We start from the raw sequence: 16,614 nt of genomic DNA, 5'->3' as shown, positions 1-16,614 counted from the left end.
TTACTGTCTAGTAACTTTTTCTGTTATGATTTTATTCAGAAGACAGCATCTGTTGGCTTTCATTTTTGTTGAGAGTTTTTAAACAGTTTAGATCTAAAAAAGGAATAACACCTCATGTGTTAGCAGGTAGAGATATGAGTATTATGTACCGGTTAGTTTTCAAGTTGCAGACATTTAATTTGCTGTAGTTCAGCAACTCCAAAGCTTTAGCTGAGAGTAACCTGTGAAAAGTGATTCAGCCAAATGTCAAGATTCAGGTGTATCAAAACCAGTAAGCAGTACCAGCCGCTGCCCCCAGTACCACCTTTGTTACTGTATTAGCTACCAAACCAACATCTTCCAAGCTCTCCAGTGCACTGGAAATTCTCACAGCTCATCTGGCCACTGTGGCCAGTTTTCTACACTTGCTTTGCCCTGTGGTGCTGTTACAATGAGGTGCGTGACAGTAAATCATACGAGAGCTGCAGGCTATGATTCACTTTCATGAAACAGCTAAAAAAAAAAGGTTGGTTATTATTTCTGTATGCACTGATTCCCAGGTGAGGAGCCAAACTTCCATTCTTCAAACACCCAGAACTGCCCTCAAAGATATGCATGACCAAACCTTCACACCAACTAATAGTGCATTCAGCCCATAGTGCCAGACAAAATAGGTTTCTCATTTTATTTGGGGGATAATTTTAAAGCTGGAAGCCAGAGTGGCTAATCAGTTTGAGCAGAGTTTTAGCTCTGAGTGGTAATGGTTTTAGCATAAACACTGAATTTCTCTGCTCTTGTTGGTTGAAATCAGACTCTAAATCTCATAACCCGTTTTCTTATGGCATTGCAGTATATGAAACAACATGAGGCTCAAATGTAGAGGAACCTTTTCTTTTTTTAGGGCAGCTGTTAGCATTTTAGTCAGAAAGCCTAAGACTCCCTGTTGTAAAAGATTTCAGTGACCTTTGTGAGATATTCTAACACTCCTGCTGTTTGCAATATCATTTGAAAATTTGGCAGACTAATGACCAAATGTGAAGCCTGTGGGTTAGAGGCGTATCTATCAGGAGATTCCACACAGATTTTATTGAGTAATGAACAATAGAAAATTGCCATGCAATCTGCAGGCAAATGCTCTCAGCCTGCCAAAATAATAATTGGGCATGAAAATTTAATAGCTGGATCTCTGTGTCATTTCCAAAATAGCAGCAACCAACTCTGCTCTGGGAACTTTTGTGGATGCTGTGATAAGAGAATGAGAAAGGAAAGCCAAGCCATGTGGTGCTTTTTGTATTCACGTAAATACAGTGACTGAGAATATAAAGATCAAGTATTTATGTCTGATACATAGGCCTCTAAACTATGCTCTTATAATTTGAATTGTGCCAAACAGCCAGCAGCCTATTTTTCCATAACTGTTGTCTCTTAGATAGTTTGCAAATAATCCAAAGGTTGCTGTATATGGGACATCCTACCATTAGGGTTTTGAAATTATGACTGTATAGTCAGTACTGCCTTCTGATTTATATTGCTCTAGGTGCTGTTAGGAAATAAGCCCAGCTTTCCCCATACACTACAGAATGCCCTGCTCTGAAGTCAGTAGAATGGCGCCCACTGACTTCAAGGAGAGTTGACTCACCTCATGTGAGCATGTAGTCTATAAGGTAACTCAGTTGTAGCCATGATAAAACGTGATGGGACTGGTGTCACAGATATTCTCTTCACACACAAAACTGGTGGAGCAGGGACATGCCAGTGCAAGCTTTACCCACCAGCCCTAATGGTACTGGGAGGACCTCAGCAGAGCCCAGCAGAAGGAGCTAAATTCCATAGCCGCAGAAGAAGCTAGCTAAGGTGATGTGTATCCAGCACCTAAACTTGGGTGAGAATAATGATAAAACAGAGAAATAGTGTTGTGTTTCCCTCAGAGGGGAGTTTTAGGGAACCATATAATGTTTTGCTTTGTCATGATCCATAAAAGAGGACATTTGTAGATCTGCCAAGGTAGAACACTATGCTGTCCATGTTAGCCCTCCCCACAGTGCCTCCTGCATGACTGTGCCCCTGGCTGCATTCCCCACCAGCTGCTTGGAAGCAGCTGCAGAACAGTTCCAGAGGAATGCATGGAGATCCAAGTCTGTATGGCTCTACAAGCAGGACAACAGGTTCCTCACAGGGTTTTCCAGCTAATCAGGTCCTGCATTGCTGCAGGCTTGTGTTTATTTGTAAACAATGCTTTGTGCTGTGCAGGATGCAAAAGTCAGAGAGAATTCCTAATTCTGAAGAGCTTCCATCATAAGGGTTAATAATTACAGCACTGGGGTTGAGATTCAGAGCCCTAAGTACCTTTGTCTGTTGCCATCTTAGATATCCTAAGGTACCTCAGACTTCTCCATGGCTGGCTGGACCATAGAGGACCTGCAGTAGCTGAGAGCCAGGCTTGATACTCTAAGGCATCTAAAATGGCACCAGATGCCTCTGTCTGCTGATGTTTAAGCATTGTTTCAAGGGACACTTTTAAACATAGACATGATGTTTCACCATAGAGATAAGTGTTAAACTGTAGAGGTAATGTTTGCCTGTGATGGCCTGGAGAAGAAATTAAATTAACATCAGTGAAGCATTTGCTGTAGTAAATATTTTGCGGGCTTCTCCTGAATACTGCTTTTCAGACAAGCATTCAAACACATCTTAGATGATGTGGTTTTTATATATCCACCTCTCTTTCATTCATTTAATGTATTTTTCCTGTGTTCTCTCAAGTCCAGATTTTGTGCTTTGTTGACATTACAAACAGGCAGTCTTTTCCCATGTTTTTAAGCAGTGATGTTAGAGTAGCGATTCTCCCACTTTGACTGGGACATCTGTGACAGCCTTTTGTAGCCAGAGACTTACTTTTTTTGTTTTTTGAAAGATTTGATGAGGGCTTCGCTGTCAATCAGCTAATGACTTTAAGCAGAGGAGAAAAGTTTTCTGCCACTGCTGGCACATCAACAAGGCAAAAGAAGTTGAAACAGACTGGCTTTGATTGGAGTTGTTAGTACCAGGCAAGCTCACAACTATGATCATTAGTTCTCTAATTTCACTGGCAAATCTTCCCACAGCACTGGAAGTGCCCCAGAAAACATGCCAATGTTTTGTAGATGGGTAAATTTAAAACCTGAGGTTGAGGCCCTGGCACCCAATAGAAGGTAGTTTTGTTTTTGATGGAGCAAGTTCTTCCTAGTAAAGCTAGGTTGGAAAGCAGCCAGGACAACGGTGTAGCTTCACAAACCTCAAGTTCAGATAGCAATACTCATTTTTATAGAGATGACCTCTCAGTCCCTGCTGACACAACCTCACTTTTGGATGCTATTAGCGGCAAAGTGAAGGCTTTAGACGGTCTTGTTGGTTTCATTATGTGCTTTCTGCAGCTTTCCATGCTGAAGAATCATCCTTTCTTCATAGAAATGCCATGACATTTTCTGCTGTTGGGTGGACATGTACAGAGGTACCTGGGTGCAAACAGGGCAAAGGGTACATCAAGGGCTTTTGCTTCCTTATCTTCCTGCTTTTGAAGTGCGTGTTAGCTCCTCAGTTATTGAAAAGCAAGTGATACCATAGTGAATGGAAGGAGTACTGGTCCCTGTATTTAGAATATTTTCTTCTACATCTTCGCCATAACAGCTGCAAATAGGCAGTGAGTGTAGAGGATTTGTATAAACTGTTGAGGAAGCAGTTGCAGCCATCATCTGCCGGGGCTGTTGAGGAGACAGCCCTCTTTCTCAAGAGTTTCTTCAGTGCCTGCTCTCATGAAAGCAAGTGAGGGGGAGTTGATGTCTTGTTTTTCAGAGTTGATGAGCAGCTTGAAAGGAGGCAGTGCTTCCTCGGGTTTTCTGAGCCTCAGGGAGTGAATTTAGCTGATGCCTGTCTCCCAGTCAGCCTTGCAGAACATGTTTAGGTCAAGGAAGCAGGGAGCAATTCCCCATCCCTGGTCTGACTGCTCAAGGTGTGAGGAAACAACAGCAGCTTGACTCAGCTATGCAGCTATGAGCACTCAGGTGGCACACAGGGGCATGTCAATGTAGAAATGTGGCTACAAGCTTGTCTTTTCAGCACAGCACAGCTAATGCAGGGACTCCAATCTGAGCTTCCAGTTCACCTCTCTTGTTATCTCAAAGCACAGACAGTTGGACCAAAGTCCTTTGGAAATATGTCTGTGCCCATGTATATTTAGAATTAATACTTATATACAAATGGAAACATTTTGCACTCAAAAAAAGCACTCAACATTATTTAGCTCCAGGGCTCCAAGAAATTGCAACTTTGGGTTGAAAAATTCCATGTTTGGGCAAAAGATGAGCTTTGTAGTAATAGATGTAATCCCAAAGGAGGATCTGTGGGCAGAAGGCTGAAGATATAGCTATGGAGCTATATTCTATTCAAGAGCATTACTAACATGTATGCAGGGTGTGCTTGTGCATACATTATATGCACATTAATATGATGAGCACAGGACTTTTCTGATACAGCATAACAGGTTTATGGGCTTGAATTAGGGAGGAGTATTTTGTCTACAGAAGAGCAGGTAACATTTCGTAAGGAAATGTTTTTTATAGGAAGATCCACATTTGACAGGCTGGTTCTTTATTAGTTGTGTCAGTTTGGAAGGATCTCTAATACTAGAAGTTCCAGGGAGGAGTATGTTAATGCCATAATTTCTTATGGTGCGTGAGAGATTATATTACTGATGTGTTCCTTTTTTTTTTTTTTCACTTGTCCTTGTAACTTACCACATATATATAACATTGCAAATATTATCAGTTCTGGAGATTTGCAACCTCTTCCTGAGACCTGGAAGAAACAGAGGCAGCTCTTGCTACAGAGACATGCTGCAGAGATGCAGGCAGCCTATGGAAGAGTGTTGAGGGCACATGGTTCTCACACTCTGCCTCTCTTTATTTTGAAATTCACCCCTAAATCTGGAAAATGTTAAAAATCAAACCTATTAACCTCTGAGCCTCTGCTTTTAGAAGATGGATGGTTTAATTTATCAGAACCTTTAAGTATAAATAAAAACATAATCAATTATGATTAGCATATTAGGCTCTCTACTGAAAGAGCATGTTTTCTTGTACTCTGTTTCTGCATATGGGCACACACACACATTCACTTCCATCTTTATCAGATTGTCATTTCAACCACCAGCATTATCGTATAGTCTTAGATTTAAGGATCAGAAGCCTTGCAGAGTCTGTGGTAACATCATAGAATCATAGAATAGTTAGGGTTGGAAAGGACCTTAAAATCATTTAATTCCAACACCCGTGCCATGGGCAGGGACACCTTACACTAAACCATATCACCCAAGGCTTCATCCAACCTGGCCTTGAACACCACCAGGGATGGAGCATTCACAACCTGCCTGAGCAACCCATTCCAGTGCCTCACCACACTTACAGTAAAGAATTTTTTCCTTATATCCAATCTAAACTTCCCCTGTTTAAGTTTGAACCCATTGCCCCTTGTCCTATCACTACAGTCCCTAATGAAGAGTCCCTCCACAACATCCTTATAAGCCCACTTCAGATACTGGAAGGCTGCTATGAGATCTCCACGCAACCTTCTCTTCTCCAGGCTGAACAGCCCCAACGTTCTCAGCCTCTCTTCATACGGCAGGTGTTTCAGTCCCCTCATCATCCTCATGGTCTTCCTCTGGACTTGTTCCAACAGTTCCATGTCCTTTTTATGTTGAGGGCACCAGAACTGCACACAATACTCCAAGTGAGTTCTCACGAGAGCAGAGTAGAGGGGCAGGATCACCTCCTTTGACCTGCTGGTCACACTTCTTTTGATGCAGCCCAGAATACAGTTGGCTTTCTGGGCTGCAAGCACACACTGAAGCTGGCTCATGTTCATTTTCTCATTGACCAACACCCTCAAGTCCTTCTCCACAGGGCTGCTCTGAATCTCTTCTCTGCCCAACCTGTAGCTGTGCCTGGGATTGACTCTGACCCAGGTGTAGGACCTTGCACTTGTCATGGTTAAACTTCATGAGGTTGGCATCAGCCCTCCTCACAAGCGTGTCAAGGTCTCTGGATGCAATTTCTTTCCTCCAGTGTTAACATCATTACAAGCCATTTACTTAAAGATATTAGATTTGTTACATTTGGTGTGTTAATATATGTTAATATATGATGGTGTGTTAATATATGTTAATATAATGTATGTTATTATATGATCCACAGGTGTAGGAAAGGAACTATGGGCTGTGGATAAACATTTAACTGCTAAAATTTATTCTTCCTCTCAGCTTTTCAAAGGACATTTTAAAGTTCCTGAAGCAAGGAACTGCGTCTTTTTCTTCTGTCTTTTACCAGTGCTTTGAAATCCACATATTAGACCAATTATGTTACAGTCCTGCAGAAGGCAGTTTACCTCCTTCTTCTCTTGTAATTTCCCCAGCCATCAGCCTGTTTGTTTATACCTGTTTCCTTTGCTAAGTACTTAAATGTTTATGAATTAAAAAGCAATGTACAAAACCTGACAATTAAGGAGTGTAAAGTTATGATTCCCGTTTAATGCAGTGGTCTTATATCCTGGAATAATATGACTATTGTCGTTTCTGAAGCCTGTTGTATGCAGTTGGCAGATAAGTATAAAGCTTTTGAACTTACGAAAAGTCATGCCCTTTAATCAGAAGCTGCTAATCTTTTGAATTTGCTTTGCCCTGTAGACGACTGAACACACTGAACAAGTGCGCCTCAATGAAACTCGATGTGAACTTCCAAAGAAAAAAGGTAAGGAAACTGCACGAAATGTGCTGGCTTTGCGCTGCCTTTTCTGATAACACCCCCCCACCCCCACCCCCCAATTTAGCCTTTTAGTCAGTAATGCTTTTAAAAGTAAGTTAAGTGTATTTGACTTTGAACACATTTCAGCATTATCTGGGCACACGATAATGTGAATTGCTGAATCTTGAAATTATAAATAAAACAGAAAAATACTGTGATTAATACAGCAGAAACAATGGTACATGTGTTAAAAGGGCACACACAGTACTTAAAACTTTGCATACATGCAGTTCAAGTTATAGGGTGAAGAGACAGTGTGGTTTCATTAGGCTGGCTTGTTTGCCAATGCCGTGTGAGTACAGAATGGAAAATCCTGCTCAAAAAAAAGAAATGGAAGCTGCTTGGATTAAAACAATACCATTTATTTCTTGTGCTGATTTATTCACAGTTAAGAATATGAAAATAAACTCTCATCCTTACAAAATGCTGTGTAACATGGGTATTATTTGAGCATAAAGGTTTTCGGCGAGGACTGCAGAAACTGCCTATTGATTTTGAGAGTTTTGTAACATGTCCAGCATTAACTATTGAATGTTTGATTTTCTGGTCACAAATTCCCCCAAGCCCTTCAGTAGTATACAATTGTAGTTGTCAACTCTAAGAAATTTTGGTGCCTGTTTTTTTTTCCTTAGAACTTTTGTCTAATGCTTTTTAAAAACTGCCTCTGAGAGCTGCATTTTTGGTGTCTTTGCAGATTCAGTCTATTCATACTCTATTCGAGGGAATTTGAATAGAGAATGGTTTTAATGTCTGGATATCTTACCTTTGGAATGTGCCCATTTGTTCCTCAGTGTATGTAGCCTCTTTAGTTTGCATATTGTCTGTACACAGAAGTCACGGAGACTTCTTCACTGCTTCAGACCTGATGGGTTTTTCTTGTCTTTGATAAGGTCAATACTTTTCACATCAAACACCCACATCATAGCTGAGACAGGGAACAGCTGAGACTACACAATAACTTTATCATCTGGGCAGGTAGGCAGTACAGGAAGAGGTTGAGATCCTTCAGCAAAAACTAACTCAATTGTGTCGTTGACCTGCTTGCAGAGGTGTCTGGTTTGCATCCATGAACTCATGTACTTGTGTTTAAGCAGAGATACTGGAGTTGCACAACAGACAAATACAAAAGGCAACATAGATTGTCCTCTGGATATTTTGTTCAGTTCCTCCCCTTCTTCTGTTCAACAGGTATTTTGGATTTGGTGTGAGGTTTGTATGCTTGCTTGCTGCTTGCTTCTGTAAATGTCTGATTATGCTTGTTTAAAAAAAGGATTTTCTTATCTTTGGGTTTTATTAATTTTGCTGCCGCTCCTCCCTGCTTTGAATAGATTTAAGCCCTCAGTTGATCTCTTTGCAGATGACCATTATTCACTATGAAGTCAGACTGCCCTACTCTTTTCAGGTGGACAGAAGCTGGTTGGGTCCATACTCGCATGAGGCCAGGGAGAATCAGAACGCATAATAGAACAGAGAAAGAGAGGATGGAGGAGGTTTGAGACAACAGATACAGAGCAACTGAAAGGAGAAGAGTGTAGGGGAGAGAAGAGGGAGAAGAGATTGCTGGCAGGAGGAAATGTAAATGCATGTGTAAACGCCAGAAATCGAGTCTGCAATTGGATGCTGAACCAAATGAAATGCAAACTCAGCTTGCTTTGGAGGTTCAGCATAACAGGTTTGCACAAGACTAGTACAGCTGCTTGAGTGGTTCATCAAAATATGGCCAAGGGAGCTGACATGCAAGGTTACTGTGAAAGCCAGAACGGTGTGAGCATTCCCCACCGCCTGCTCTCCCACACAAACCATTCATGCTGTGGGCTGCTCTCTTCCCTTTGACTTCATCGTGATACATACAGAAGTCCTTGTGTACGTGTTGCAAATATGTCCATAAGCTATTTGAACAGACAGAGATTAGCCTTTGGATTAACTGCCTTCTGCAGCTGTCGATTTATGAGAATTCCTGCCCCCAGCTGGAAAAATGTGGCAGAATTCCACTGCAAATAGACCCACTTTTTGCCTTTTGTTACCCTCCTGTATCTCAGGCAAGTACAACCTCAGTCAAAAAGCTGTGCTATTTTAAATCAACTGTGACAAATCTGTGAATCAAAACCTCTTTCTCTTTGGCAAATGTTGTCAGTCACTCCTCAAGAAGCTTGCCCCTTCTCGTCTTCCCAAACATAATAGTATTAAATGGACTCTTGAATATGCTCCAAAGCTGTGCACTTGATTTCACCCTAGGTCAGTAGAAGTATATAGTCACTGCTCCAAGATGTCTGCTCTGCCTGTGTAAGATGAATTGTTGCTTTCAGACCCACTCTTGATCCGCTGTCCCCATAGCTGGTGACACGTCAGTTGGCAAAGTGCTCTCTGCATTTTTTTCAGGACGCTCTCATTTGTCAGGGCACTCTGGTATCTAACAAGAACAGTGGGTTATTCAGGATGTCCGTGGTTTCCAGAATTTCTACTGATTCCATCAAAAGAAAAGCACATTATGTCACAGGACTCATAGTCAGCTGAATCTGCAGTGAGTCATCATGACAGCATTTCAGTATCTAGATATTTCATTTGTCTAATTTTGCTTGTAACAAAACACAAGCATTTTCATTAACAATTAAAAAAAAAGAAAAAAACCAACAGAAAAACACAAAGCTAACTTTTTTTTTGTTTTTTTTTTTCCTATAGAGCTGCCAATTTCAACACTGAAAACTGTCTGTATTTTCTGAGTGGTTCTTGGGCAGATTGTAATCCTATCTTTGTGTCATTAGAGGCAAAAATTGGTTACTACCAATATCCATTCATGTCCATCTCTACTTTCTCAAAAAAAAGAACAAAATCAAAACCTATTTTCCTCTAAAAATAATTTAAAGCATATTCACTGCTGAATTTGTTTATTTCTCTCTCCTGCTCTGCTCTCCTCATGGTGTCTTTCACAATATCTCTACCACTTTGGCTAGTCTTATCGATTCCAGTTTGTGCAAAATGCGAGCTAAATCCTATCAGTTCATACAGTAATGGCAGTGCAGCTACAGGGGTTTGTGTCAGCCGAGAATCTTCTTCAATGTCCCTTTGGCATATTGAGATGTTCAACAAATAAGAAAATACATTTTTATCCTATTGGCTGGTGCCATCCTGTTGGCTTGGGTGGTGCATCCTTTGTAGGTATAATTACCACTGCTAAATATTTAGCAGAACATAACCTTGCGGTTTTTAAAATATCCACTTTGTGGCACTACTAAGACCACAATAGATTGATTTTAAGTGCCCCAGTCTGTGCAGTCCTTCATCCGTATAAGCATACAGTACACTATGAAGCTAAAACGAAGGCAGAGCTCCTTGATAAGCTGTTTCTTCCCTGCAGACAAAATGGCCAAAGCAGTATTAGCCTTTTCTAGCCCCTTTCCTGATGCTTCTCTAGCTGCTTCCTTTTTCTCTCTATCCACAGAACTAAGATCTCCATTCATTCCTGTGAACTAACATCAGTGGCAGGAGCACTGCACACTTTGACGTTAGTGACGTTAGCAGATGAAAGAGGAATGACTGAACCTAAAATTTTATAGCTATATTTTATGTTTTGGACATAATCTAAAACATCTGGCCAACTTGAAGTGATAAACTGGCAAAAGCTTATGGCATGAGTGAGACCTGGCATGCTACTAAACCCCTCTTCTGAGGTTTTGCATTATTTAAGGTTTGGGGCATTCTTGTAAAATTTGGTTTACATTTTTCAATTAGACAGGCCAGCAGAGATCTAGTCAGAGATGAGAGATAACTTTACCATCAAAACTTCATAGAAAAATACTTCTAATAATAGACTTTTAAAATGAGAATTTTTCCAGTCCCAAAATAGTCTTTCTGGTTTAGCACCTCATTTTAGTCTGACAGCCTGTCATATTTTCCTGCCTTCATACTGCTTCCAAGAATGTGAAGAGCTGCTTGTATGTCATGTAGGTGAAGTTAGTTTGTCCTGCTTTAAAACAAATGTACAAGAATAATGCAGTCTAAATCCAGTTCAAATCAGGGGAAGGATACTCATTAGCAAGTGAGGGCTTCGCATCCTTAGAGAACATCAAGTTCAACACTTCATGCTGAAGATGTATCTTTTTTGTTTGAGCAAACAGATGAGAGAAAAGTCATAGGGAGAGCTTTATTATCTTTTTTTTTTTCAAGGTGCATTTTGTCTGCATTTCAGAGTAGTCCTGGAGCTGCCTGAACAGAAGTGTAATTCTGCAGGCCCCAGGCAGAGGGTGAGGAAAGGCTGTGGGGCTGCTGCTGCCTCTGGAGAAGTCAGGGAAAGCCAGAGACAGAGGGGCAGGCTGCAGGTCGTCAAGGTTGGGGTGCCTCTGATGGCAAAAGTAATGGAAATAGCAGTAGCCACCATACAAAAGCTCACCTCAGCTGTAGATGCTACCCCATCTACCCAGGACTGAGTCTGGCTGGTCCACCATCCCAAACCTCCATGGCTTCTTTCACTGCCTTGCTCCGCCTGCGCCCAGACCCACCCTAAGAAGTATCTCCAAATATTTCTCTTTTAATCATTATTTTAAACAGCATGGCTTTTTATTTGTTCCTGAAACATAAATCTTGTTAGATGTACCTGGCCTGTGACGTTTACAGGTGTTTACTTAGTTCTCACTGCAAAACTAAGTGCAGCACTAGGTATTTGCTGTCTAGGTTTCTTAAATGTCTCACACTGCTATAGTATCCAGCTACTTCCCAGTCTTTACCGTGTATCTTAACACCAACCCTGCAAGTCAGGATCCCTCTACTTGGACCTTTCAACCCCATTTTTTCCTAAACAGTCGCTATGGGCAATTCAGTGTACAGGCAATCTGCCTTGCAGAAACCAAGAGGCACTGATGGAGCGCACGCGCTCCCGAACATAGAGCAAGATTTTATTCCTTACTTGTAAAGATTCTTGATTCAGTCTTTACAATGAAATGAAAGATGCTGTTATGAAAGGACAGATGACCAGTCTTTCATAAACTAGGATCAGGGAGACTTTACCACCTGTCATTCACATGGAACAGCACAATCACATTAACTCAAATAACAAGTAAAAGCACCTGCTTTTAACATGTGCCACTTGCTGTTTTCCAGAGTGAAGATTCAGATGAAGAAGACCTCTGTGCTATCAGTAATAAATGGACTTTCCAACGAACTAGCAGACGATGGTCTCGGGTGGATGATATTGATGCTTTGCTTCACCGATCAGACAGACATGGATCTTCTGGTGACATTAAAATGAAAAATACAACAAGCAGCGAGAGCGTCCTCACAGATCTGAGTGAACCTGAGGTATCTTCCATTCACAGCGAGAGCAGTGGGGGAAGTGACAACAGGAGTCAATCCGGCATCAGCAGTGCTGCCAGGGAGACCTGTGACTGCTCTGGCCAGCATGATGTAGAAGGCACACTGTTGCAAGACTCCACTGTGATAAACACCACTCTGTCCCCCAAGGACAACCTGAAGAATGACAAACCAACACGAACCAAAGCAAAAACCTTTCTAAAACGTATGGAGACACTAAAAGCAAAAGGTGTGCATGGAAAACTAAAAGGCTTGGGAAGAACGGGTCCTCTAGAGATAAGTGGACCTGTTCTCCAATATGAGCCAAAAACCTTGAAAGACATGCACTGTGTACAGATAGTCAATGGTGATCTCAAAAACTTAGGACAAGATTCAATCAAAAGAGGACTTTCCTTTTCTGCCAAATCCAGCAGTGACAGCAGTCAGTCTGAAAACAGCAGCAGTGGGGTGAGCACACCGTGCTTCAAGGAACACAAATGCCATGAAGCAAACAAGAGAGGTGGAATGTACCTGGAGGACCTGGATGTTCTGTCAGGAACAGCCTTACGGCAAGTGGTGGACCAAAACCGCAAAAATGAATTTCATTCCCAGGAGAACTTGGTTGTGCATATTCCCAAGGATCACAAACCAGGGACCTTTCCAAAGGCACTTTCTATTGAAAGCCTCTCACCTACAGACAACAGTAACAGTGTAAACTGGAGGACAGGCAGCATCTCTTTGGGAAAGCAGAACTGCTCTACTCCAAAAGAGTCTGGATTGATGGCTTGCTGTCCTAAAGAGAGCAGAATTAGTATTTATGATAATGTGCCAGGTTCCCACTTGTATGCTAGTACTGGTGACCTCCTGGACTTAGAGAAAGATGTACTTTTTCCTCATTTAGATGACATTTTGCAGCATGTCAATGGACTCCAGGAGGTGGTAGATGGCTGGTCAAAGAATGTGTTACCAGGTCTGCCAGTCAATGATGTGTCAGTCAGGGAATCTCCATCATTGCCTTTCCAGTCGCCCACACAGATCACACTTGATTTTGAAGGAAACTCTGTTTCTGATGGCCGGACCACACCGAGTGACATGGACAGAGATGGAACATCCCTGAATGAATCTGAAGCCACTGTTGTTAGGGACAGGAGAGACTCTGGGGTGGGAGCATCGCTCACAAGGCCAAGCAGGTAGGTAGCAAAAATTTGTACACAAACCCATAGACTGTGAAATACAATATAATGGGAGTCAGAAGGTGCAGGGTATTATCACAGTTGTACTTTCCTGTATGGGGATGGGGACTTTTCATGGAAGAGTGTGATTTGGGAGGAAGAACATCCTGCTATGGAAATTCTTCTGGCAATCAATGAAAAACTGGTTTAATAGAGCAAACTAAGGCATTTTTTTCTCTCTTTATCCACTGTTTACACACTATAGGTTGTGAGATGTATTTTCAGTTTGTTTTCTGAAGTTATGCACCCCAGTATTTATGCATCAGTAGCCTTGCACTCTTTTTTTATGCACTGGTCTGCTTTAAAAATGTGTCCCTTTGTACTCAAAGCGAATTTACCTACCCTGCACCAGACCCTTACATGATGGCATGAAATGATGGTATACAATGAACTTCTTATTAAAAGTAAAAAGTTTGCAGACCTGTTTTAAGTCAGGGGGATGAGTCAAGCTAAGGAAGCATGACCCTGGGTAAAGGCCTTTTTAGATCCATACTCCTGTGCATAGGGTGACTTTGTATGTGAAAAAGCAGTGAGAAAATATCCAATATTTTATGTTCTGCCACCAGTCTTGTCATGTCCTCAGAGAGGATTCTGCCGTGCCATGGTTTACTGCTGCCTTTGCTTGCTCACCACCATCACAAGCAAGTGAACTTGAGGAAACTACTGAGTAAATGAGCAGTGCCAGGGTTTTTAGGATTTGAGCCAGCATTCATGTTTAACAAAACAAGAAACTGAAATGAGTTTTTTTCAGATGTATCCAGTATATAGAGAAAGTGCATTGGAGTAAAGAGAAGATGTGAGTGGCTTCATAGCTTTGTGGTTACAGCTCTTGCCAGGGAGACACAGGGTTCAATCCTTTCTCAAAAAAAAACCTTCAGTATTTAATAATAGGGATATTTGGAGAACCTCATCTCCAAATACCTTGGTGGTCTGGCCAGTCCCCTGGGAGGTGAGGGACCAGGCATCAAATCCTGGTTCTGAGTCAGGGAGAGAACATTTGAATCTGGATGTCCCACATCCTGTTAGAAATGTGTGGGCTAAAGGGCATAGCAGGCAGCATGACTTCCCTCAGTACACGGACAGGACCCATACCCACTTGTGAATTTAAAGTTAAAAGTCAAAACTTGGGCATTTCCAAAATTAAAGAGATTAAGCAAGTTGTTTTATTTGCCTCCAAGCTACTTTTTCTTTCACTTGACAGATCATGAATTGTAGTGTGTGTATGTTTATGTATATTTTATATATTGCCCAGCTCTATCTCACAGTATACTATCTTCTTCTTCCCAATTTTTCTATTGTTTCCTTTGCTAAAGACGATTACGATGGCATAGTTTCCAAATCTCTCATCGCCAAAGCCATTCCATCGCATCACTTCACATCAGCAATCAGTCAGCAGCCCAACTTAATCTGCTACAGAAATTCTCTCTGCTTCGCCTTACTGCCATCATGGAAAAGTACTCCATGTCAAACAAACATGGCTGGACCTGGTGAGTACCATCAATATCTGGAAAAAAAAAGATATTTTTAGAAGGAAATAGTTTCTCCTAATTCTGATATTCTGATAGTAAATTCAATTAGGAGGAACAATTTACTTCAGCTGTAGAATTTGAAACTGTACCTTTTAATCCATCGCTGCCTAGGGAGTCAATGACAAAGTCAGAAATAGATCCTGGAGATTTGACTTCATTCCTGCTCTGTAACAAAGAGACAACCCTGGCCTCTCTAACGACACTCCAGTTCCAGAAAAATAAACAGGAGTAGGAGAGAGTGATTAAAAGTAGGAAATGTTTACAGTAAGTCTTCCCCAGAATTCATTTTGCTATTCGAAAAGAAACAGCTGGTGCTGATACTTCACGTATTCGATATTGTTTTGTTTGTGCTTTAAAAGAAGGGTTAGAGCAGTTATGGGACTTTGCAAATCAAAAGATGCAAGTGTTAGCCTAGGCCTGGACACACGTTAGAGAGAGCTTGCAGCCTTAGCAGCTGTAACAGCTACCTGGTCACTCAGAGAGGGGAGTGAAGGGCAGATGGACATGAATGCTGGCATTGTGGCTCCTTTAGCAACATGCCACAGAAACCTGCATGTTTAATAGTATTTGAACCCTGGTGGGCCATGCAGACTTGGCCATGCAGACAAGAACAGAAATGGGCGTAGACAGGAGATATAAGTATCTGAGAAATAATCAAAAGGATAACAGACATTTTCCCCACTAAACAGAGACACTGAGTCCAAAACCAATATGACTTGACATTTACACTGTGATTTCCATGTTCAAAGCACTTAACCAAAATCCTGCTAAATTCAGCTGTGAGCTAGATAAGAGCAGTTTTTCTTCAGAAACAGAAAAATAAAAACAAGGGACTACAAGTGAGATTCACCTCACTGACATCAGCCACTCCAAAAAGCTGTAAATCTAATCTAAGCAGGTAGGGTTGGTTGTCTGTGGTCAGTAGAAAATGACAGGCGCCTCATTCTATCCAAGGCTGAGGGTTTGGATCATGCTGTAGAGATACCTCACTCTACAGTGTATATAGAGCCAGCCTGGACTGCTAACTCTTTCTAAATCTCCATGAGAGAGATAAAATTCGTTAAGATGAACCCTCAGATTGCTGTTCTCCTTTGGTACAGCCCCCTGCAGCTAGCTGAAAATGTCTGCACTGAAATGAATCTCACCTTAACTAACTTCAAATAAGAAGACTAGAATACAGCAAATTCTAGATTCTTGTTTGTGCAGAGATTTTCCCTCCTGACAAGTATATCCTCAGTTTGTATAATCAGTCTCTAAGGATTTATAAGAGTGGGACTCTAAATAGCTGTATAGTTATATGCTGTACACTCCTTCAGTAGGTCATTTCATCCAAATTTTATCTCCTTCCCACACAGATGAGAACAATCTTTGTCACATCCAGGTCATACAATCATAGAACCATAGAATAGTTAGGATTGGAAAGGACCTCAAGATCATCTAGTTCCAACCCCCCTGCCATGGGCAAGGACACCTCACACTAAACCATATCACCCAAGGCTTCATCCAACCTGGTCTTGAACACTGCCAGGGATGGAGCATTCACTACCTCCCTGGGCAACCCATTCCAGTGCCTCACCAGCCTCACAGTAAAGAATTTCTTCCTTATATCCAGTCTAAACCTCGGCTGTTTAAGTTTCAACCCATTACCCCTTGTCCTATCACTACAGTCCCTAATGAAGAGTCCCTCACCAGCATCCTTGTAGGCCCCCTTCAGATACTGGAAGGCTCCTATGAGGTCTCCACGCAGCCTTCTCTTCT

The 16,614-nt window shown here is 41.6% G+C and overlaps 1 protein-coding gene across 4 annotated transcripts in view; it reads left to right on the top strand.

Moving 5' to 3' along the window:
* STARD13 (StAR related lipid transfer domain containing 13) overlaps positions 1 to 16,614 on the top strand; it is a 253,710-nt gene that overhangs the window by 213,410 nt on the left and 23,686 nt on the right. For all 4 annotated transcript variants that reach the window (XM_034059954.1, XM_013128670.3, XM_005147615.3 and 1 more), the window contains 3 exons: positions 6,695 to 6,758; positions 11,907 to 13,285; positions 14,641 to 14,814. In XM_034059954.1, coding sequence (XP_033915845.1) covers positions 6,695 to 6,758; positions 11,907 to 13,285; positions 14,641 to 14,814 — 1,617 coding nt within the window. The remainder of the gene's footprint in view (positions 1 to 6,694; positions 6,759 to 11,906; positions 13,286 to 14,640; positions 14,815 to 16,614) is intronic.

This window comes from Melopsittacus undulatus, chromosome 2, assembly GCF_012275295.1.
Source record: "Melopsittacus undulatus isolate bMelUnd1 chromosome 2, bMelUnd1.mat.Z, whole genome shotgun sequence".
Classification (NCBI taxonomy): Eukaryota; Metazoa; Chordata; class Aves; order Psittaciformes; family Psittaculidae; genus Melopsittacus; species Melopsittacus undulatus.
Note: the sequence above shows the minus strand (reverse complement) of the source record. Positions and strands in the feature narration are given on the sequence as shown.